Source organism: Crotalus tigris, unplaced genomic scaffold, assembly GCF_016545835.1.
Source record: "Crotalus tigris isolate CLP2741 ecotype Arizona unplaced genomic scaffold, ASM1654583v1 scf7180000021050.780039, whole genome shotgun sequence".
NCBI lineage: Eukaryota > Metazoa > Chordata > Lepidosauria > Squamata > Viperidae > Crotalus > Crotalus tigris.
In genome coordinates, this window is record NW_024098328.1 from 104,119 (window position 1) to 129,072 (window position 24,954).

Consider the following 24,954-nt stretch of genomic DNA (forward strand, 5'->3'; position numbering starts at 1 on the left):
ACACCTTACCGCAACCAGGACCATATTTAAAGCATCTGGCCACTTAAGCTGAGTTTCCTGACATATTTTTGCCAATTTTTCCTTAATGGTTCTATTCATTCTCCCCATCCTTCCTCCCGATTGAGCATGGAAACTACAGTGAAGTTTCCATGTTATTCCTAGCATAGCTGCTATCTTTTGGGTGGCTCTATGGATAAATTCAGGACCATTATCTAAAGAGATTCTAGATGGCAACCCATACCTGAGAATAATAATATGAAGCAAGGCTTTTGCGACCTCAGTTGCTGCTGCTTCTTCTTCTTCTTCTTCTTCTTCTTCTTCTTCTTCTTCTTCTTCTTCTTCTTCTTCTTCTTCTTCTTCTTCTTCTTCTTCTTCTTCTTCTTCTTCTTCTTCTTCTCTTCTTCTTCTTCTTCTTCTTCTTCTTCTTCTTCTTCTTCTTCTTCTTCTTCTTCTTCTTCTTCTTCTTCTTCTTCTTCTTCTTCTTCTTCTTCTTCTTCCTTGTAGGGATGCAATTCAGCCATCCAGTGTATGTACATACTATGACTAGCATTGCTTTATAGGGACCTGAGCATGGCATGTCAGTGAAATCAATCATCAAGGAATCGAAGGGATAATTTCCTCTGGGCTGATGTCCTTGAGGCAGTTGGGGTCTTTGTCTTGGGTTGTTGTCTGCACAGATCTCACATCTAGCACAAACATTTGCTGCAATACTGTGTATTTTGTCAATACAGACTTCTCTCTTCAGGGCATTTGCCAGCGCTGTCTTTCCCAGGTGCAGTTGCTTATGAACCTGTTGCACTGCATCCCATGCCATATATCCTGGGATAAAGATTCGCTGGTCTGGCAAAATCCACCAACCATCTTCCTGCCTTGTTTCCAGCACCTCAATTTGTTTCAAGTCTTCCTGAGAGTAGTTGGGTTTCACCTGCTCTTGTTCTTTAGGGATCCATAAAGCTAGACAATTTGTATGTTCAGTAGATGCCTTTAGTGCAGCAATGCAAGCTTCCCAGTCTGCCTTATTATTTCCTAATTGAATATCTGATGCTCCCTTTTGATGCCCTTTGCAATGCATTACAGCTACTTCTTTAGGCTCCCACACACTATTCAGCAGACGCAATATCTGTAGTCCATACTTAATATCCTTTCCCCCTGAAGTTATAAGTCCCCTTTCTTTGTATAAGGCTCCATGGACTTGCACTGTTAGGAATGCATACTTAGAGTCTGTGTAAATATTAATGCACTTTCCTTTTGCCAACTCCAAAGCTCTAGTTAATGCATGCAGTTATACCGGGCAGAAGTGGCTCAGCTTCCCAGACTTCCTCCAAAGTCACCACAGCACATCCTGCCTTTCGAATGTCTTCTTGCATAAAACTAGTTCCACCTGTGTATATTGTAAAGTCTGGATCAAGCAGGGGGACATCTCTCATGTCTGGGCGGCTAGCGTAAGTTTCTTCGATGGCTTGTATGCAACTATGTGTAGTTTCCAAGTCTGGTTCAGGCAGCAGCGTGGCTGGATTCAGTGAGTTTGATTGAATTAATATAACCATTGGGTTATGTATTATTAGGGCTTGATACTTTAGCATGCGTGGGTTGGTCAGCCACAAATGTCCTTTTGCTTCCAAAACAGCTTTAAGGGCGTGCGGTGTGTGGATATCTAATTTCTGCCCAAAAGTCAATTTATTAGCTTCCTGTCTTAACAACGCTGTTCCTGCACTTGCTTTAAGGCAAGCTGGCCAACCCCTTGCTACATTATCAAGCTGTCTTGATAGATAAGCGACCGGGCGATGCCAGGTTCCTATTTTCTGGGTGAGAACTCCTACTGCCACATTTTGCTTTGTATCTACAAACAGTTGAAATAACTTTTCCAAGTCTAGTAGACCTAAACTAGGGGCGCACATTAGAGCCTCCTTGAGAGCGATGAAGCTGTTATATTCTTGCTGTTCCTATCACAATGGTTCTTTATCTCCCTCCTTTGTGGCCTCATACAGGGATTTTGCTATTAAACTAAAGGTAGGGATCCATATTCAGCAGAAGCCAGCAGCAACTAAAAATCCTCTTAACTCTTTCCTATTCTTCAGTACAGGCAGCTGGCAGATAGTGGATGATGCCTTGCAAAACCAGGGAGGTTGTCCTCTGCCCACAAATATGGTACATCAAATTCTTCCCATCTGGCATTTTTCTCTATCATTTGTGCCAGCATCACCATTCTCCATTCCTCTGCACGGGGTACTTCCATCATCACCTTTCCATATTTTATGGCCATTGTGCCATCCTCTTCAAAGGAGATCTGCGCCCTTAGTTTACAAAGCAGATCCCTTCCCAATAAAGGAATTGGTATATATACAAACTGATGGGTTATAGTTTTTCCTCCCATAATGCAACTTAAGGGTTCCAAAAAGGGTCGCTGCAATATTTTTCCTGTTGCTCCTTGTATATTGATAGAGTGAGGGGCGGCTTGGCTTAGGGGTTGGTTAGGACTGATCGGGTGGCTCCAGTATCCACAAGGAAGGGAATAGGTTTGCCTCCTACTGTTAAACTGACCACAGGTTCTGGGAGGCAGGCTGAACCCAGTCGGTCTCAGTCCCACTCCTCTGCCTCTGCCAGGCCTATGAGGGGAGTTCTTGAAAATCCTTCTCTTCTTCCTCTCCCTCCCTGGCTTCTTCTTGGGTCACCTCTGAAGCTTCTTACAAACCTTACAAATCTTCCTCTTCCCTTTCTCTTTCTGGACAGTCACCCTTCACCCTTCCAGTGTCCTTCCTTCTTACATATGGCACACTGGTTTCGTCCTAACACCATTCCCCGTCCTCTACCTCTGCCACCTCCCCTTGACACCCCCATCATAGCAACTGCCAGCAATTCAGCTTTCCTTTGCATTTTCTGATCCTTTTTCTTTTCCTCCTCCTTCTCTCTATTTACAAAAGTCTTTCAGGCCATTTTGCGAGATAAAGGCCATGGCAAGCATCCGAGCATTGTCAGGCTCTGTTGGATCAATAGGTCTACACATTTGGTAGGCTTCAAACAACCGAGCGTAAAATGCTTCCAGACTCTCTGTGGCTTCCTGTACTACCAGGGATGGTTTAGACATATTAACAGATGGTTTTCCTGCTGCACGAACTGCCTGCACCGCTAACTATTTTTTTTTTTATTAAAGAGTTTTATAAATTTTACAGAAAATAAAAGACAATACAAAAACAAAAAACAACATATACAAATAAAAACAAACATTACCCAACAAAACCCCCCTTCCCCCACCCCTACCCAAACCCCCCCTTCCCCCCCCCCAGGGCCTCCCAGAGCAGAATATAGGCTTAATTAAAAAAAGTTAAAAAAATTTATATTTATAAAAAAAGAATATAAAATAGAAAATATATATATATATATAAAGTTAAAAATTATGAAAAAACTATATAGTATTTTTATATCAAATTTAAATTGTATGAATTTTATCCATTTATCCCAAACAGCAAGAAATTTCTCTTGCGTTTGACCCTTTAAGAAAGCCGAAATCTTTGCCATTTCCGCCAAATGAGACACTTTAAGAAACCATTCCTGCAATGTAGGCAAAGATTCCTTCTTCCAATATTGTCCTACTAACAGCCTCGCAGCTGTAATCAAATTTAACATCAATATAACCTCCTTTGTATCACAATCAATAACTATACCTAACAAAAATAATTGTGGAGTAAATTTTACCCTCCTTTTAAAAATTCTCTGGATATTCCACCATATCTTAATCCAGAATGCTTTTATCTCTCTGCACGACCACCAAATATGATAATAAGTAGCGTCCATACAACCACATCTCCAACATTTAGGTTGTAAGTCAGGGTACATAAAAGACATTTTTTGTGGATCAAGGTGCCATCTATAAAACATTTTATAAAAATTCTCCCTTAAGTTCTGTGCTTGTGTAAATTTGACATTTCTAACCCAAATAGTTTCCCAGGTGTCCAATGGAACTGGCTCACCAAAATTCTGCGCCCATCTAATCATACAATCTTTAATTAGTTCCGTTTCTGAATCCAATTCAACTAAAACCCCATAAATCCTCTTAATGTGGGTTTGTCTTTGATCCTTCACTCTCTATTCACAAAAGTCTTTCGGGCCATTTTGCGAGATAAAGGCCATGGCAAGCATCCGAGCATTGTCAGGCTCTGTTGGATCAATAGGTCTACACATTTGGTAGGCTTCAAACAACCGAGCGTAAAATGCTTCCAGATTCTCTGTGGCTTCCTGTACTACCAGGGATGGTTTAGACATATTAACAGATGGTTTTCCTGCTGCACGAACTGCCTGCACCGCTAACTATTGATAAGCCTGCAAATCCCCGAGGTCATGATATGGATTCCATGAAGGATCTTTGGAAGGGAAGTTTCTCTCAATGTGTTCCTCAAGAGAATGAAGCAGTGGAAGAGAGGGCTTTACTATTTTTATCACTGCCATCCTAATCTTTTCCCTTTCTTCTGGATTGAACAAAGTCCCCATAAACTGTTGCATATCCATCCAGTTAGGGTTGTGGATGTCCACAATGGTCTTTACCAAGTCTGCCACTTCATTTGGTTTTTCACTAATGAAATTTCCAATTAAGAAGGTCTGATGTAGTAAAAGGCATATGTTGGAATAGAGGAGCTGTGGCTGTTTCTGCTGGATCGTCCTTACTGACAACCAATTGATCTACTTGTCTAAGGGGAGCATTCAAAGACGCTTCCTCAGTCTTTGCCCTCATTTGTTTGGCTATCAGTCCTCCCACTTGTCTGTCTTCTGTTTGCAGTCCCATCCGTTCCTCCTCTGCCTTGGACCCCCTCAGCACCTCTTGCTGAAGGTCCAGCTTGGGTCCCTTGATCCTGGACATCTGGTTGGATTATTGCTTGTCCCCAGCTTTTTCTATCTTTGAAACTTTTTAACATAGGGGACAGTTTTGCATTTCTGGATCCATGGTGGAGGTCTTTGCAACAAGCCGAGCCACACATCAATATAGGGTGCCTGGTCTGGGTGCCCTAACGTGGGATGGAACACTAGCTGATGTACTTTTAGAGCAATGGATGGATCTAGTGTCCCTGTGCTTGGCCAGCCTATGTTAAAGCTGGGCCAATCTACCTCACAGAAGATCCTCAACTTATGCCTGCTCCACTTAATACCATAATCCTGAGCCCCATAGGCAGACTTAAAATGCTTTAACATACACCCCAACACTTTCACCACCCCCATGAGCCTCCCAGGGCACCAGAGAAGACAAATGAAGAAAGGGAATGAGAGGAAGGTAAGGGGTCCTTCCACTTGGGATTACACTGGGGTTTTTCACTTATACACGCTAGACCCAGGAGCCGGAAACTCACGGTCACCATGGGAATTTCGAGCGCCACTCACTCACTGCAAACACACACAACAATCCTCCCACCTTATTCCAAAGAGAGGGTGATCAGTCCTCTCCTCCGTCCCTGTTTACAGGGAGGGATTCCTTATTTCCCTCAATACTTGCCTGCAGGCGAATCCTTTGTCCTATAGCCGGCTGGAAAGTTGCCTGGTCTCCTTACCCTTCACCTGTGGTTCTTGGAGTGGCCGACCGCCGATGCTGGAGCCCTGTGTCACAGGGAAGTCCCTTGGAATAAAAGGTCCGATGGCACCTGGGATGTTCCCCCTAACACTACAGGCCCCTGGCACCGGGGTGTGCCCTCCAGAGAGCCCCAAGACTCCTTGCCGTCCTGCCGCAGTCGCCAGATAATTGTTGTGGAAAAAACCACGATACTTACATCAGAAGACAAGACCACGAAGGGTTGGAGAAAACAGGCTTTATTTGTGCACAATGGTTCAGAGCATTCGCATGACAGATTCTGAACCCTGAGTTACTCCCAGGGTGTCATTTTTATACAGCTTGCCACCCATGCTTAACCTAATAGATGACTTCTTATCTACCTTTAACACACTAAAACAGAGAAGTTTATATCTTGAGGCTACACAAGGAAAAAGGAGAAGTTCACACAAACAGTTGTCTTACCACACCTCTCTACACGGGTAATATCTTACACCATCTGTGACTCTCAGTTGACGCTTCTTGTAAAAATGTTTCTTCATAGAATTGCACACAGGTCATCACACTCAGCCAGTTATAGTATTAGTTAATGCTTTCAAAACATCACCTCTGTTAATTAAAATACAATTCAAAAGTACTTTATCATTTCTCTTAATGGCAATTTTCCATCTACCTCGGTAATAACTTGAGGAAGGGCTGATGAAGAAAAAAACAAAATGATTTAGTATTTATTGAATGGTTTGAAAATATCATTTATGTTTCTCATGACTCTCGTACAAAGGAGAAATTCTTCACCTACTCTGTAGTTATATTGACTACAGAGGTTCAACCACTTATTCAAAGAACATACTGACAAAAAACAGAATTAAATTTAACTACAGCTATTTATGACCTTTAATAAAAAATACTGATGATTATTTCCTAACTACAGCTTCTGTTCATGGCATATTATTCAACAAAATACTAATTTGAAACTAATTCTTTCAAACTGATTGAACCAAGAAAAATAATTTCATGACTATACTTTGAAAATGCTAAATCTGTTACCTTGTTTTCCAACTATATTTCTCTTTAAATATTTTTTATCTTTTTTCTTGATTATCAAATTAATTTATACATTCATTTCTATGTGAAATCTTTTTTTTCATTTTGCTAATGTAATCTGCATATAACTGACATAATAAAAAGCATATGATCCAAATATAGTCATGAGATAACAGCCACTGCTGTTGTCTAAATATTACACTGAAGTAGCAAAAGACTTCCCACAACACAAGAAGTTGATTCAGAGCCAAGATTGAAGTAACCTATTGGCCAGCACATAAAGCTGAAGTAGACTATCCTTCAATAAAAGTTGTTGAGCAGAATATTTCCTAGCCTTGGTGAAAAACAAAAAAACTCACAATGTAATGGTATAAAATTCTAAAGAAAAGAGAAGGCAAGCATCTATTTTAACAGTTAGTACAAGACTCTGTGAGAGGTCTTTTGCAGGCAATCCATGAGTTACGAGCATCCCCTAGTGCTTATGAGCAAGTCCCGAAGTTACGAATATTGCAGCACCATGGCAGTCATTTGCCCTTATGAGCAACCGCAGTGGCTCTACAACATTCATCCTGGTTATTCCCTCCCTCCCCACACCCACCCCAGGTCTCCCTAGATACCAGGCCTTCAATACTCACTTGTGAAGATCGAGATCATTCGCTTTCTTGGATGCTCCAGACCTTCAGTGCATTTGCAGAGAATGGAGGCCTAAAGTAACGCAAGATCACGCAAGATCAGTGGGGCGAGATCTCACACAATTGATCTTGGGTGATCTCATGGTACTTCAGGTCTCTGTTGTCTGCAACAGAGAACAAAACCAAAGCTGGGGAATGCTTCCATGAGCCTCTGGAGGCTGGATTGGGGCTCCAGAGGCCTTTCCCAGGCTGCTGCCACCCAGATCTATGGCCGGGGGATGCTTCCGTGCCCCACCGCAGCCGAATCCAGGCTCCAGAGGCCTTTTCCAGACTGCTGCTACCCAGATTTGAGGCTGGGGAATGCTTCCGTGCCTCCTCTGTGGCCCAATCTGGGCTCCAAAAGCCTTTTCCAGGCTGCTGCCACCTGGATTTGAGACTGGGGAATGCTTCTGTGTCCCCTCCATGGCCTGTTCCAGGCTCTGGAGGCCTTTTCCAGGCTACTGCTACCCAGATCTATGACCAGGAGATGCTCCTGCACGCATTCCATAGCCCTATCTGGGCTCCGGAGGCCTTTTCCAGGCTGCTGCTATCAAGATTTGAGACTGGGGAATGCTTCCACACACCCTCCATGGCCCGATCGAGGCTCCAGAGGCCTTTTTCAAGCCACTGCCGCCCATATCTATGACCGGGGAATGTTTCTGCCCCCCGCCGCAACCTGATACAGGCTCTGGAGGCCTTTTATAGGCTCTGCCACCCAGATTTGAGGCTGGGGAATGCTTCTGTGTCCCCTCCATGGCTCGATCTGGGCTCTGGAGGCCTTTTCTAGGCTGCTGCCATCCAGATCTATGACCGGAGGATGCTTCCATGCCCCATCATGGCCCGATCTAGGCTCTGGAAGTGTTTACCAGGCCTGATCAGGCAGTGGAGTGCTGTGGAAGCATCCCCTGGCCTCAGATAGAGATGGTAGCAGCCTGGAAAACACCTCCAGAGTCTGGATCGGGCCATGATGGGGCATGGAAGCATCCTCCAGTCATAGATCTGGATGGCAGCAGCCTAGAAAAGGCCTCCAGAGCCCAGATCGAGCCATGGGGGGGCACGGAAGCATTCCCCAATCCCAAATCTGGTTGGCAGCAGCCTGGAAAAGGCACCTGGAGCCTGGATTGGGCTGTGGCTGGGCGCAGAAGCATTCCCTGGCCTTAGATCCAGGTGGCAGCAGCCTGGAAAAGGCCTTCAGAGCCTAGATCGGGCCACAGAGGGGGCGTGGAAGCATTTGCTAGCTTCAGATCTGGGTGGCAACGTCCTGGAAAAGGCTTCAAGAGCCCAGATCGGGCTGTGGCAGGGTGAAGAATTGTTCCCCAGCCTTAGATCTGGGTGGCAGCAGGAATCGCGGCAGAGACGAGTAAGATTTTTTCCAAGTGATTCCGGCACAGCGGGAAGGGAAGGGGAAGCATGCGGTATCTTAGTGGGTTGAGAAGGCCTTGGAGTCCTGTTCCATCACCAGGTCCTCCATGGCCTTTCCCACCCTGAGTTACTTCATATTCACTTAATGAGCAAGGGAGTAATTTCATTCAAGGTACGAGATTCACTCCCATGAGTTTTCAAGTTACAAATATAATGGGCAGTCTCTATTACACTCGTAACTTGAGGACTACCTGTATTACATCATGTGCAAATATTTCCTATTAGGGGCACTTTGATGCGTTTCTGTTTTCTTATCTCAGATAAATATCTTTTTTTTTATTAAAAGTTTTTGAATTTTACAAAGCAAATCCCTTCCCCAAACCCCCCACCCTCCCATGCTCTCCCCCATCTCCCCAAACCTCCCATACCCCCCCTCAACCTTCCCAGAGCTGAGTACAGGCTTAATTAAAATTTTTCAAAGAAAATAAAAAATAAAAAAAACTTAAAACACATATAAATCCTAAACAAATCTAAATACATTAAATTGAACAAAATATCTTCTCCAAAAGATAATAATTGCAAACATTAAACACACATTATAATATACTCTAAACCTTTTCTAATATTGTACTTATATTATTATCCATCATTCTATAAAGAATCCCCAAAACACAAATTTAAACATTACTTTCTTTAAATATCTATACCTACAATATAAAATCTAATCTCCCTCTTTCTTTACTCTAGAACACAAAAATAAGCATATAAACATTCATTATACCATCAAAACTGGATACCCATTTAAATAATTAAACTAAATACTTATATTTAAACTTCTTATCTAAAATTTTCATTCAATCTCCATGATCTTCTCTCCTATCAATAAAAAAAGGACTTAAAAAACATATAAATCCTAAACAAATCTAAATACGTTTAATTAAACAAATTAACTTCTCTTAAACCAATCTTTAAACAAACTATAATATACTCTAAACCATTGTCCATCATTTTATAATATACTCTAAACCTTTTCATATCATACTTATATTATTACCCCAAAACACATATTTAAACATTACTTAAAACATTAAAATTCCCTTATACCTGTTTAAATCTTTACCAATAACAAATTCCTCCACAATAAACACATTCCTTCTCTTGTCCATAAATCTCTTAAAGGTAATTCCAAAAAGTTTGTAAATCTTACTTCTCCCACAATTCAATAGTCTTCTGAGTACTTAAACTAAGTACTTAAACTTAAACTTGTTATCTAAAATTCATTCGATCTCCATAATCTTCTCTCCAATAGCCAGTTCCATCCACTATAAACACAATCCTTATCAATCTCTCTTGTCCATAAACCTCGAAAAAAATGCTTTAAAATCTGCCCTTGAAGATAGCTCCAAAAAATTTGTAAGTCCTGGTTCTCCCACAAGCTCAGGAACCAATAGCTGTGAAGCTTCCTTAACCTCCTTCTTCTGTTGGTCTTTCTCTTTACGTTTATATGTTGCACGAGTTGTCCTCTGCTCTTTCATCTCAACTTGTTGAGGCCCCTCAGACTGAAATTTCCCCTTTTTAATTAATATAGGCTCTTCACACTGCAATTCTGCCCTTAAAGGTTGCTCCAAAGAGTTTATAAATCCTGCTTCTCCCGCAGATTCAGGAACCAATACTTGAGAAACTTCCTTGACCTTCTTCTGTTGATCCTTTTCTTTACAATTGTATGTTACACAGGTTGTCTTCTGCTCCTCCATCTCTACTTGTTGAGGCCCCTCAAACTGAAGTTTCCCAATTTTCATAAGTGTAAGCAGTTCAGACTGCAATTCTGCCTTTTTATCTTCCAAAGCTTTGAACATGGTAGATGGCGATGAGCATACCCCCAGGACCGAAGTATAAAAGTCTTTTGCTTTAGAAACAGTATTAAGACTATAACGTATCCCCAGGTAACTCACCACCATTCCAGTCGGAACGTCCCATCTAAACAAAATTTGTCTCTTTTTAAGTTCGTCTGCTAAAAAAGCAAACTCCTTTCTTCTTCTTAAAATTTTAGATGGGATCTCCTTTAAAATTATAACATCTTGTGAAGCAATTTGAAACCTCTTCTTATAAAAAGCTTGTATAATTTCATTGCGCAGAGATCTTTTCCCAAAGTAAATTACCACATCTCTTGGCAAATTCTTTTGCTCTGCCACCACAGAGTTAACTCTAAATGTCTGTTCCATTTCACTAAGTATTTCCTCTTTTTCTCTATTCAAAATCACAGCAAAGTCCTTTGCAACCATCTCTCTCAGATCTCCTTGCACAGACTCACCCAAACCTCTGATTCTTAAGGCATATTCCATTTGTTTATATTGAAGCATAAGAATTTCATCTTGAAAATTTTTCATCTCTTTTTCCATACTTTCAAATTTTCCCTCCATCAATTCCACTTTTTTTTCTACTACCTCTTCTACACGAGAATTCAACTTTTCAAGAACAGAGGCAACTCAGATAAATATCTTATGCTTGTCAGAATATATCCTTCCACCTATAGAAACAATTTATTTCTTGTAAAAGAAACCACAGTAAAAATAAAATGATAAAAAATGTAAACTAGTGTGCTTTATATTTTGACAATATCTAATAGTGATATTCTATAGAAGATGTATACTAACAGAACTAAATACATTTATTTTTTTTCCTTTTCAAACAATAGTTGTAAACAAATTAACTGCTATATTAATGTTCTTGGAAAAATATGTGTAGATTTCATCAGCCTTTCTATTACAAGTGGTAACAATTGAATGTTTTATATTTTATGAGAATTTGATGGTGAAAATCTACTTTGAAAATCTATCCCTGCATGATTCATTAACACGAGAAGAAACATTTTATTATTATTCGCTTATTAATGCATGCTTCTTAATCCAAGATAAAGAAGAGAGGAAAAGATGTTCTTTACTGAAAGCAAATTATTATTTCAAGCAGCTTTCTATTATGCACCTTCTAACCTGGAAAAGAATTATAGCCTACTTCATCTCAGAAACCTAGTTATCTGTGTGAAATTGCACTTACCTGCCTGGTTTGTGGTTACATTGAGTGAAACAAAGTGCCGTGTAGCTGGATTCTGGCCGGACACACCATTCACTGCCTCAATTTCAAAGGTATAGTTTGTGTGAGCCAGCAGGTTTACCATCATCACAGAGGTGTTTTTCAGGTTTCTTTGTTGTGGAAGGTACCTGACATGATTGCCACATGCCTCACAGAGCCCAGAGTGCCAGTTGCACTTCTTGCATGCAATATAATAAGACACATCTTTCCTTCCACCAGTATCAGCAGGAGGAATCCATTCCAGAAATACACTAGTCTTGTTAACATTTGAGGTGGCACTCCGAGGAGCAGAGGGGGGTCCTGGTATGTAAAGTGAGAAAAATAAAGTAAGAATCAGATTCAAATCCCAAGTTCCTATCTAATATTTTAAAAGGTAAAAGAATTATAAATCAAATCCTCTATCAGGACTGGAGCTATGAGCCATTGGATCCCAATCTGAGAATGCATTAGCATCCAACACTTTTCCATCTTTCCTTAGAAATCAATACAGAACTTCTAAACAGAATAATGGGAAATCCAATTTCCTCTCCACAGTCTAGCAATTCTTTTAGAACTTGGCTATTTTAACAGTATATTTTAAACTTACAAAAAAAGAAAATCTCTTAACAATGAAAACAAAAAATTCAAAATTCACCCCCCTCCAAAAAAAACCAATCCTCTGCTTTCCTAAATATCTTCTTTGTTAGGAAGACTTTGTTAGGTTTTCTATTTATTCTCAGTATTTTAGAACTATTATAAGTGTATCTGGGTTGCTTTTGAATTTCCTTGTGAGAACGCTGCAGTTAATTTTCTGATAAACTGCACTGCAATTTGTCTGAATGTTCATAAATCCCAATCTACAAATATTCCATGAGAGGAATTCTCTCATAAGATATTCATTTGGGACTGGACTAAAGCAAGGTAAGCCAAAACAGGTAGAGAGATGATTATACAAAGAAAGTTCGAACATTCATATGTATTCTCAGCCACCTTATATCTTAAATAAATATCAGAATTCATCACAGCAGTGCAAAAATTCCATCATAGTTTCCTTCTCTGAAAAGAATTGTACCAGTACAGCAATTCCTTTTCATCACATGGTTTCTAACACACACTTTAGAAAGCAGTAAGAAAAGTAAGTTTGCTCAATAATTCCAGAGGAAGAATGCATTGTATGTTGTCACCAAGGGAGGGGGAATATTGATTGTTTTTATTGTTTTTGTATTGAGTTTTTATCTTGTGCTGCCAGAGTCACTGAGAGTGAATTGGCAACCATATAATTTTTCATAAACGAACAAACAGTATCAACAAATCCTTTTGAAATCAGTAATGCCTTGTGAGGGTAAATTGAATAAATTAACCATGGGCCCCAATTTACATGTATTTTCTAATGATCAATATATCAAATTTACCTATAAACTATTGGGTACCTGGAATTCTAAGCTGTAGCTAATAACAAGATATAAACAAAGTAGAGGAATGCATGCTCACCACAAATGCTAAGAAGATTGTTAGCATTAAGCACTCAGATCCAGATTTCTTTTGAGAACGGTGATGTTAAAATAATTTGTTATAATTCTAAGGTTCTTTATTTATATTAAAAATTCTATTATGCAGAATCAATCATTTATCCATCATTCATTAAATATTTTAATATGTATAAGAATTATCTCAATAATGTTAATTTTATCAGTCATGTTGGCTGCTATGACAAATTGCATATTTACGTATTCATTTTACAAATAACTTCAAGGCACTGATATATCCAACACATTTTTCTCATTCTATTTTCTCCACAACAACAATCCTGTAAAATGAGTTAGGCTGAGAGAGAGTAATAAGCCCAATGCCACCCAGCTGGCTTTCATGGCCAAGGCTAAAACTAAATCTCAGAACCCATTTCTTTGGTGGGGGTGCTTTTTCTTTTTTTCTTTTCTTTTTCTTTTCCTTTCTATGGGTTCTGCCAAACTCCTGGGGGGGGGGGTTGGGGGAATTGTATGTGTATTGCCTTTCTCTTAGCTGCTACAATGTATCCTCTCCGCTTCCCCTATCTGCTTGCTCTTTGAACTATTCTCCCCTTGATGCCAACCTGGGTGAGAAAGGAATGTGCCTCTGGCCATCTGGCTTATCTCTCGCTGCAGAAGAGAAAGTGCAAAGACTCAACAACGTTTTCACAGCCTTGGGAATGGAATCTTATCAGCCTCATTCCCACAGCAGACTTAACACCTGGGGATTGGCCCGTTTGAACTGACCGGATGAACTGTTGGGGTGTGGTTTGCTTTTTGCTCCTTTAATCTATTGATTTGAGCAGGAAACCCTCAGATCCTGCCTTTTATGCCTGCTGTCAACTTCTCCTAATAAAAGTTCCTTTTGGGATGAATCTGTCCCAAGAGTTCTGCTTTCTTTTTTTTTTTTTTTTTTTTATTGAAATTTTTCAAAAGTTTTACAAATAAAAATCCACCCCCCCCTCCCCAACCACCCCACCCCCCCCCCGACTTCCCAGAACTGAATATAGGATTATTTAACAAATATTTTAAAAATAACATTTGCAATTTATAAAATAATTAATAATAATAATAAAAATCACAGTAATAATATATATAGAAATAATATACATAACATAAACTTTAAAATGAATAATATATACTAAAAAAGAAAAAAAATAAAAAATAAAAAGAGAAGAGAGAGAGAGAAAGAAGAAAGAAGAAGTAGACGAAAAATAAAGCATATATATATATAAAAAAAAAAATATATGAATAATAATACATTAAAAATGTATATATATAAAAAAGAAAAAGAAGAAAGAAAGAAAGAAAAAACAATCATTACAAATTATAAAAAGGCTAAATAATATTTAAGAGTTCTGCTTTCTTGTGAAGAAGTCTTGAGGCGGGTCCTTACAGTCTCCTGAGTTCTAGCCTGGTACCTTAAGCACTAGATGAAACTGACTGCTATAACTATTGAAATTATTTGCATAATTCTATAAATAGGGATGAAACTCCTGTACTACCTGTCAATAAATCAAATTATTCTTCAATGTAAGTGTATCTTAAGTTTCTTGTTTTAAAGTTGTTTTAAGAGAAATATTTTTCCTTCAGCATATAGAAAAAAGTAAGCACTAATCTTCTTTAGAACCAAGCTGAATTCTTTTATTATTTTCCCTTGCCTGAAAAAGGATGTGAGAAACTACATTGACACTCAAAAAAGCTCACCACTATTTCATACCTTCACTTTTTTGACTTAAGTACATTCAGCTGGAACTAAGTTCCCTGTAATGTACAATTGTATTGTTAATCACATATTTCTTACTTTCCCACATAATATTGAAGGAGAGTTTTAAAGCATGTTCATATTTACCCTGTTGTATAAAAGTATCTTAGCATACAAGGCAGTCACTGGTATTGGGCAATAATGGTACAGGAATTATGCCCTTTCAAATCTGTTTACTGTGTCTACATTTTTATTTCTCCTCTTCTATGATATTTGTCTCTGACTGATGTACAATTTTATTTATATTCACATACATTTACATTCACATAAACACATACATATATTCTTCATATGAAGAACTTCAGTATCCTATGTTTAAAGTATTTAAGTAATTACTTTGTCCTTTGTTTTTATTACCTAGAGTCTATTCTTGCCCCCATTGTATTGTAGTAAATTTTGGATGCTTAATTTTTTTCCGGACATTATGTTTTTTCCTTCTATGGCATCATTTCTTGTGCTGTATCTTTGCTACATGGGGGTAGAATAGTTAAATTATAATAGCAAAGAGGTGGCTTGGAGATGACTGTAGAGCAGATCACTAACTTCTCATGCATAAGTTCAAAGTTAAGCTAGAGTTGAAAAAGAAAGTCAACCAGTTTCTACAATATGATGTTGACTCTATAGGTACCAGTGTCACGAAAATATCAGGAATCACACTGAAATCCTACTTCTCAGTAATGAGGAACCAAAGAATCTTTTTGAAATTAAAGAAGATATAGAGCAGCCTTGTCCAACATGTGGCCTGTGGACTGCATGTGAACTTGAACAGCTAGTAATGCATCCAAGATAATAAAGAATAGATAAAATATAAAAAATAAACCACCCCAAGACAATTCCTCTTCACTCCATGTAGCCCAGACAAACCAAAAGGTTGTACAACTATGAGGTAGAGGATAAAAGTGAAAACAGACTGCTAAAGACCAAGAAACTAAATAAGGAAATCAAATGTTAAAACAAATAGAGGAAATTACCAAGAAATGAAAAGAAACCAAACCAAGAAAGTCAAAGATCTCAGGAAGGAACATTACCCAAAATGTCAAAAAATCTATTAGAAAAAGTAAGGAACAGTATTACAATAATATTTGTAAAGATACTGGATTCAGAATGGGGAAAACAAAGTCTTCTAAAATATGTCCTAGAAATCTTCTAAAATATCTCCTCCTTAGAAGGAGATTTCAACCTTAAACTAGTATGGTAAAATCACTTCTAAAAAGATCAAACAAAGAAGGAAATGGTGTATTGAAATTCTGTATAGTAATGATGTCAATATTCTTAAGAGATATTACTTACTTACCAGAACCTCTAATATTAAAATGACATTAGACCAACACTCTAGTCATTACCAAGTCAGCAGACTACAAAAAATAATGGAATATCTACAGAAATATGTCAAACAACAGAAGAATATGTAGCAGTTCTAACCAAACTCTGCCTGCAAAATTGGACAACAACTGGGTTCAACTTCAGTTGAAATAGATTTATATGCCAACACCAAAGAAAGGAAATGTCAAACCTGACTCACTTTGCCAAACAGTGACGGGAAGAGGGTGGTGAATTCCTAAGGGAGGAGGGAGGCACTAGAATGCAAGTGAACTGTCTGTTGTCAGGAAGACATTATCTGACAAGGCCAAATGATGAAGAATGTTTTGATCAAAGCAGACAGCTTTTCCCAAAGCAAAAGAACTGAACTCAGTTGGTGAACTATGAACTATAGGTGGCTCAGAGGGGAAAAGGGGAGTTACCTATGTGGGTTTTCACAGGAAAAATCCCAGAGTTTGCCGTGCCTACATGGATTTTTCAATAAAACTACACTCTTGGTTAATCTAAAGAGCCAGGAGTTTGAATGAGACAAACTATCTCTCCTGGTATCTGAAAATGGAGATGTACTTGCAAAGGGAGGAGTTGTGGATGATAGTTGCTGATCCACCTGCAGTCCTGGATGATGGGAACCGGAGAAAGAATGAAAAAGCATTGGCCAGCATAATCCTGAGTTTGGAGGATAGCCAGCAAATACACATGAGGGGTCTCCAGTTTACTAAAGAGTGCTGGGAAGCTTTGTGCAGTGTGTATGTGAGAGAGACTGCAAGCAGCAAAGTAATGCTGGCAAGAAAGCTATATAAAGCCCAACTGAAACCGGGAGAGAGCATGTCTACTCATTTGCAGTCCATGAGAAAGACATTCCTAGAATTAGAAGAAAGAGGAATAACTTTTACTGAAGCATAAAAGGTGTATGTGGTGCTCAGTTTATTGGACACTTCATAGAACGTCCTAGTGACCAATTTAGAGTCCATGCAGGAGAAGAGCTTAACCATGAGTTATTTGACTGGCCGGTTACTGGAGGAGGAACAGAAATGGCTGGAAAGGCAGCAAAGACAGAGTGACAACGCACAGATCAGGCCTATAACTGCAACATCCAAGGATGTCAATAAAGCAGCCGAGAATGTTTGCATGGTGAAATGCTGCTTCATGTATGGTTCTACAGAACATCTCCAGAGATGCTACCGTGAGAAGAGAAAAAGAGGAGTAGTGAAACAAGATCATAGAGCTACATAACTGACATTTTCCTTCCCAGCAATTTTAACTGAAAAGAACACTTGGCTATTGGACAGTGGGGTAAGTCAGCATATTGCAAACGACAAATGTTTTCAAATCTAAGACCAGCTAAACAAACATTTGTTAGCTTGGCAAATGGACAACAGTCTACTGTTAAAGGGGAAGGTAAAGTTTATGGAACTGGTAAAGGAGAAATGGATAATGTATTATATGTATCAGAGTTAGTCCATAATTTATTCAGTATTTCTAGCTTAGATAATATGGAGTATGAAGTAATGTTTGCAAAAAGTCAATACACCATCAGGAAAGGTGGGAGGATTTGTGCACAAGGTGTTAAGCTGGATAATTTATACATGTTAAGAAAGCAGCAGGATGATTGTCACAAACACTTACAAACTCACAAGCATGATAATTGCGTACATTTATTACATAGGTGGATAGGTCATGCAAGTTTTAGAGTGCTGCAAAAGATGCCAGACCTAGCTGAGGGACTTAAAATTAAGCAATGCAAAGCATATTTAGATTCTGCTATTTGTAAGGAGTCAAAGTCCAAAGTGTATCCTGTAAGTAAGAAAAGCTCAAGGCAAACAAACCAAGTTTTATAGTTAGTGCATGCTGATTTAATTGGTCCTATGGCACCTTTTCTAGGAGGAGTTAGGTATGTACTAGTCTTAGTAGATGACTACACCAGATATAGGTTTTGTTATTTATTACAGAGCAAAACAGAAGTTCTACAACAGGTCAGGCAATGGGTGAACTATCTATCTATCTATCTATCTATCTATCTATCTATCTATCTATCTATCTATCTATCATATTTATCTCATTTAGGAACTACCTGTCTCCATCAGAGTAGATCTCACTTACTGACTGCCTGGTGCAGGAACAATTTGTGAAGTTATTTATTTATTGTATCTTATTTTGATAATATACAATATATAATTTATATATTGTATATTAATTTTAAATTTAAATATAACTAAGAGAAAAACACTTATTTCTTTACCATTTTGTGGGCTCTATGGTTGTTGTTGTTGTTAATTGCAAAGTCATGTCCAACCCATCACGACCCCATGGACAACGTTCCTCCAGGTCTTCCTGTCCTCTACCATCTTCTGGAGTCCATTTAAGTTCACGCCTATTGCTTCAGTGACTCCATCCAGCCACCTCATTCTCTGTCGTCCCCTTCTTCTATTGCCCTCAATCTTTCCCAGCATTAGGTCCTTCTCAAGTGAGTCCTTCCTTCTCATTAGGTGGCCAAACTATTTGAGTTTCAGCTTCAGGATTGGCCTTCTAAAGAGCAGTCAGGGTTGATCTCTTCTAGGACTGACTGGTATGAACACCTTGCAGTCCAAGGGAGTCTTCTCCAGCACCATATTCAAAGGCCTCAATTCTTTGTCGCTCAGCCTTTCTTATGGTCCAACTTTCACATCCATACATTGCAACTGGGAAAACCATGGCCTTGACTATATGCACTTTTGTTGGCAGGGTGATGTTTCTGCTTTTTAGTATGCTGTCTAGATTTGCCATAGCTTTCCTCCCCAGGAGCAAGCATCTTTTAATTTCTTGGCTGCAGATAGATTTTTTTTTAATACTGATGGATGAGGGTTTTCTTATATTAGTTATCAAATAGCCATTTTAATTCTGTTGATTTAAATTAAGAAAGATATATGTGCCTATCAGTTTTAGGATACATAATGACACTAGTATTGTAACTTTGGACATACATTTAATATTTCTATTTTTTATTTACATTTAATCAATCTGGTGTTTTGCTATATTAGATTTGCATTTTTTCTATGTTTATAACAAGCTTCATATCTGTTAGTGTGGTACATGGTATTATTTATTTATTTAATTTTATTTATATGCCGCCCAATCCCAAAGGACTCAGGGCGGCGTACAAAATTAAAACAATCATCTAACAATAAAACAATAAAATAATACAATCATACCGCGAGTCCGATCATATCCCGCCCCCCCCCCGGGGACATCAGCCCCAGGCCTGCCGGAACAGGAGAGTTTTAACGGCTTTTTTAAAGGCCGGCAGGGTGGGAGTAGTTCGAACCTCTGGGGGAAGTTGATTCCACCAGGTCGGAGCCACCACTGAAAAGGCCCTTCCCCGAGGGCCCGCCAGCCGACATTGTCTGGCCGATGGGACCTGAAGGAGGCCCAATCTATGGGACCTCACCGGTCTCTGGGAACTGTGCGGCAGTATGCGGTCCTGTAAGTAACCTGGCCCTATGCCATGAAGGGCTTTAAAGGTGATAACCAACACCTTGAATTGGACCGGAGACCCACAGGAAGCCAGTGCAGCTCGCGGAGGATAGGTGACACGTGGGCATACCTTGGCGCGCCCACAATCACTCTCGCGGCTGCATTCTGAACCAACTGCAGCCTCCGAACGCTCTTCAAGGGTAGCCTCATGTAGAGCACGTTACAGTAATCCAGTCTTGAGGTGACAAGGCCATGAGTGACTGTGAGTAAAGCCTCTCGGTCCAAATAAGGCCGCAACTGGTGCACCAGGCGAACCTGGGCAAAGGTCCCCCTGGCCACAGCCGATAGATGTTGTTCCAAATTTAGCTGTCAGTCCAGGAAGACACCCAAGTTGCGTGCCTGCACTGAGGGAGGTAAATTTGCCTCCCCCCAGGACTAATGATGGACCATCCAGTTGACCTTTGGGAGGCAAGACCCAGAGCCACTCGGTCTTGTCAGGGTTGAGTCTAAGCCTGTTCACCCCCATCCAGACCCTCACATCTTCCAGGCACTGGCACATCACGTCGACTGCTTCACTGAAAGGACACGGGGTGGAGATATATAATTGGATATCATCCGCGTACTGATGATACCTCACCCCGTGTTGCTGAATGATCTCACCCAGCGGTTTCATGTAGATGTTAAAAAGGAGGGGGGACAGGACCAAGCCCTGAGGCACCCCATGATCGAGGCGCCTAGGGGTCAATCTCTGTCCGCCCGCCAACACCGACTGCAACCTGTCAGAGAGGTAGGAGGAGAACCACCGCAATACAGTGCCGCCCACCCCCACCTCTCCGAGACGACGCAGAAGGATACCATGGTCGATGGTATCAGAAGCTGTTGAGAGGTTAAGAAGCACCAGGATAGAGGAATGACCCCTATCCCGGGCTCGCCAGAGGTCATCGGTCAGTGTGACCAAAGCAGTCTCAGTGCTGTTGCCGGGCCTGAAACCAGATTGAAAAGGGTCCAGATAATTAGTTTCATCCAAGGATCGCAAGAGTTGGGACGCCACCACCTTCTCTACAACCTTCCCCACAAAGGGGAGGTTGGAGACAGGACGAAAGTTCTTCAAAACAGCTGGGTCCAGGGAAGGCTTCTTGAGGAGGGGCCTCACCACCGCTTCCTTTAAAGGTTGTGGGAAAGACCCCTCCATCAAGGAGGCATTGATTATCGCCTGGAGCCAGCCTCGTGTCACCTCCCTACTGGCAGAAACCAGCCAGGAGGGGCACGGGTCCAATAAACAGGTGGCGGCATTCATTGCCCTCACGGCCTTGTCCACTTCATCAGGGGTCACAGGCTCAAACTCACTCCAGATAACATGACTAAGACCAGCCCCCGGCAACTCGGCTGGCATTGCCCAGTCGGAGTACAGGTCTCTCTGAATCTGAGCGATTTTGTCCGAAAGAAACTGAACAAACTCCTCAGCTCTCCCCTGCAAGGGTTCCTCTGCTTCCTCCACTTTAAGAAGGGAGCGGGTCACCCTAAACAAGGCGGCCGGGTGAGATTCTGCGGACGCAATAAGTGCGGAAAAGTGAACACGCTTTGCCGCCCTTATCGCCACTAAATAAGTCCTAAGATAGGCTCTTAATAGTGATCAGTCAGATTCAGAGTTACTGGCCCTCCAACATCGCTCTAGACATCTCTTGTGGTGCGTCATCTCCCGGAGCTGCTCAGTAAACCAAGGCGCCCTCCGGGGACCACCACCACAGAGAGGTCGCAAAGGCGCAATTCGATCCAGGGCCCCGGACACCGCCTCATTCCAGGCCGCAACCAGGGACCTGGACGAGTTGTGGACAAGGGAGTCAGGTATTTCCCCAAGCTCCTCCTGGAACTGATCTGGGTCTATTAGGCGCCTGGGGCGGAACCACCTAGTCGGCTCCCTCTCCCTGCGAGTTTCTATTAGGAAAATAGAAACTCTGAAGTGCACATCTAATCACCAACTATAGAAGTTATCAAGATTTCTCACTGCATATTAAGTAATAGTGTATCAACATGGTGTGCATAGCATTGTTTTAGAGTACAGTACTAGCTGTAGACTTGTATTCCTCTTCTGTAATGTTCCTTAATTTGAAGGGATGGAGAACTACCGCGTTACAGAAAAAACATGGTGTAGTTCAAATCAGAGAATTCTGACTCTGAAACTGAAAAGGCCAAGGAAGAGGGCTTTTTTTGCTATTGCCCCTGCTTTGTGGAACATTTTGTCTTCAGTTGTGAGGAAAGCCACCAATCTCTTGGTGGGTCAAAACTTGGCTATATACCTTGCCTGCGGGACACAGGGGCCCACATAGCCATGAAGCTGGTTATGCCTGTGAGAACTCCCCCCATACACATCTGTAGTAACAATTCTTAGTCTCCCCATCTTGGATCTCTACATCTCTTGCAATTTTATAATGTTGTTTTTCATTTTTAATCTTATTCAGTTTTTAAATGTTTCATTGTATTAATTAAATTGTACACTATCCAGAGCCCTCTGAAGGAGACAGGCAGTTAAGAAATTTGATATATAAATAAATAAAATAAATCAGGGACAACAGAGAGACATTCAATCCTCTAACTGCTCTTTCTCCAATGTCTGTTCCCCTACATATACAGTATATCATGTCCCCAAATTTTTGATGTAAGTTTTATTTACTATGTCTTTATATTACTAACAATTCAACTTTATTTGGACAAAAAGATTTACTAAAGGCAACAGTTTCTAATGAATGATGCATCAACTCATCTACATCTATCCTACTAAGTTAAATGTGTTACATAGCTAGTTATCCTGTTAATTTCATGTATTCTACACTGTGTAGTTGACTGAAAGTAGATTACTGATATATGAAACATATTATTTAGTTCAATGAATACTCTATAGATCCCTATCATACAAAATGTTGCTACAATCAGTAGATTAAACAGTTTCTTTAAAGTAGTGGCCAAATTAGTAAGAATAGGATTAAATATTAGCTGAACTGGAACTTTATGGATCAAGACAAGAAATCTCTAAATATCAACTTCTGGTTTTGTATCGCAGCGAGACAGACGCAGGAAGGCCGGGCTCTGCCTTCCACGCCCGATTTCACCCTGCTGGGGGCCCTAAAAAGGGCCTAAAGTAACCCCGAAGAGGTGATGAAGAACATGAGGTTTCTCGTTGATCAGGGAGAGATGTCAGTTTTTCTGTTCAATCTGAGAAAAGCCCTTCAAACCAGCAGGGGAAAGGCTGGCTACATTCCTATGGCCAGCCATTAGCTGCTCACAACCGAAGAAGAAAAGCACCAATTAACATATCATAAATAGCATGTTTGGAACTGGGTGAGAATATTGATCCTTTCTTTACTACTTCACAATTAAATTTCCTGGGAAAGGCTCCCAAGAAGCTAAAAACCTCCAAATGTGAATGGAAGCAGTGTTTTGATTTCTATGGGGGACAGAAATATACAATGGTGAAGTGGCAGTAACATAAAGCTACAGTTTTGAAATTTCAGAACTGAGATAATTGTTAAGATTTTCTCTATGAAAAGAAAAAAAGAAAAAAAATCCACTGAGGTGAAACATAAGAAATCAATCCTTTGGTTTAAGAGTGGAAAATGGATTCTGAATGACATCTAGTGGTGGATTTCAGTATAACACGATAACTAGCTTCCTGCCTGCTTGGTGATTCCTAGCCTAAGGGAGAACAGCTGGCAATAAAGGAAAATATTTTGGCATACTTATCATCCTGACCTTGTTGGATTATAAACACCCATTGAACTTGCACTTTTAATCTCAAGAGGTAGTGGAAGAGAAAAAAAAACGACTTTTGATTATGTCTGGCTGGGAGAGATTTTGGAGCTGTTTTCAGGGAGTTTGAACACTTTGAACATTGTGGATTATAACCTTGCCTGACTGACAATTTTTGGATGCCTGAGACAAAGGATCACTATAAAATATTGCTTTTGGGACTGAACCTGTATTCTAAAATCTATTGGATTATAAAGGCTGCATATAAAGACCAGAAAGCTAGAAGAAACTTTTGTTTTACTCTTACTGAGACTGGTGATATTAGAGGATCTCCAGGAGTAAGGCCTCAAGAAAAAACAAATAACTTTCAGAAGGAAATATACTCTATGCTACAACTAATTCACCAAACAATTGTTGCATACAAAGAGGACACAAAAAGAAACCACAATGAGACTAAAAATAATTTAGATAATATAAATGACCAAATCTCTAAATTAAATCTACAACTAGAAAGTTCCCAGACAATAACTACAAAGTATGAACAAATAAACCAGAGATCGGAAGGTGAAGCAGAGGAAATGGACCTAGAGTTGGAAGAGATAAAAGAAAGGAAATATAAACTACCATACACAAGTAAAATACTGCGAGACCTACTCATAACGATGAAATTGCAAAAGACCATTTACCCTTTAAGCTTGCAAGATGAACCTGATGACAAGGAAGAAGATTTTGGGGAATGGAACATAGAGCTGTCAGGGGAAATGTTACAATTTGGGAGACAAAAGATAAGATGAGAAATTGAGGGAGAAGGAAGGTGGGAGTTGCTTCAGGAATATAAATGGGCAGAATTCCCCCTCAAAAATACCATACCTAAGTTGTCTTCCTCATGCCAAGCAGCTTTCATAAAAATAGAAAGAAAATTCCTGGGCGATTTAATTGCCTTGGCATGGAAAGCTACTTGGCAAAAAAAGAAAGCAAAAGTTAGATTTAAAAAAGTAGAAGATTTGACCTATTATAGGGGGCATCGTATGTTTAAGTACTTGTTTGAATATGATTAAAAGAACAGATGACCCTTAGATATATTTAGATTTTTATAATGAAAGATACGATTTAGAATTAAAATAGCATTTTTCCTCTTCCTTTGATATGGGAAATATGAAAATAAGAGGAGGATTGGTATGAATAAAAATTTTAGCTATATAAATATAATTAACATTGAGAAAATCATAACTGACAAAGATACTTTAAATATTGATGGGAAATTAAACCTTAACAAGAGCATGAAAAAGAGGATATTGATTAATAAATTGATATTATTGTTATTTGTATAATATTAGTAAAATATGATGAAGATGTTTATATCTAACTCTGTATACATCAATAGTACCAAGAATTGTAATTGTGTAATGAGGGGAAAATGGAAAAAATATGGGGAAGAAAGGAGGATCAGGGAAAAAATACTGGATTGTGCAGTACTGAATAGACCTATATTGA

The 24,954-nt window shown here is 39.9% G+C and overlaps 1 protein-coding gene across 17 annotated transcripts in view; it reads right to left on the bottom strand.

Moving 5' to 3' along the window:
* LOC120319950 (ephrin type-A receptor 5-like) overlaps positions 1–24,954 on the bottom strand; it is a 518,483-nt gene that overhangs the window by 74,841 nt on the left and 418,688 nt on the right. For 6 of the 17 annotated variants that reach the window (XM_039369337.1, XM_039369332.1, XM_039369341.1 and 3 more), the window contains 2 exons: positions 11,662–11,997; positions 6,110–6,226 (listed from right to left, as the gene is read on the bottom strand). In XM_039369337.1, the coding sequence (XP_039225271.1) occupies positions 6,159–6,226; positions 11,662–11,997 (404 nt within the window). In that variant the 3' untranslated portion in view covers positions 6,110–6,158. Of the gene's footprint in view, positions 1–6,105; positions 6,227–7,209; positions 7,280–10,998; positions 11,135–11,661; positions 11,998–24,954 lie in introns of those variants that run through there. The other 11 variants (XM_039369346.1, XM_039369345.1, XM_039369348.1 and 8 more) reach the window with 8 other exon arrangements.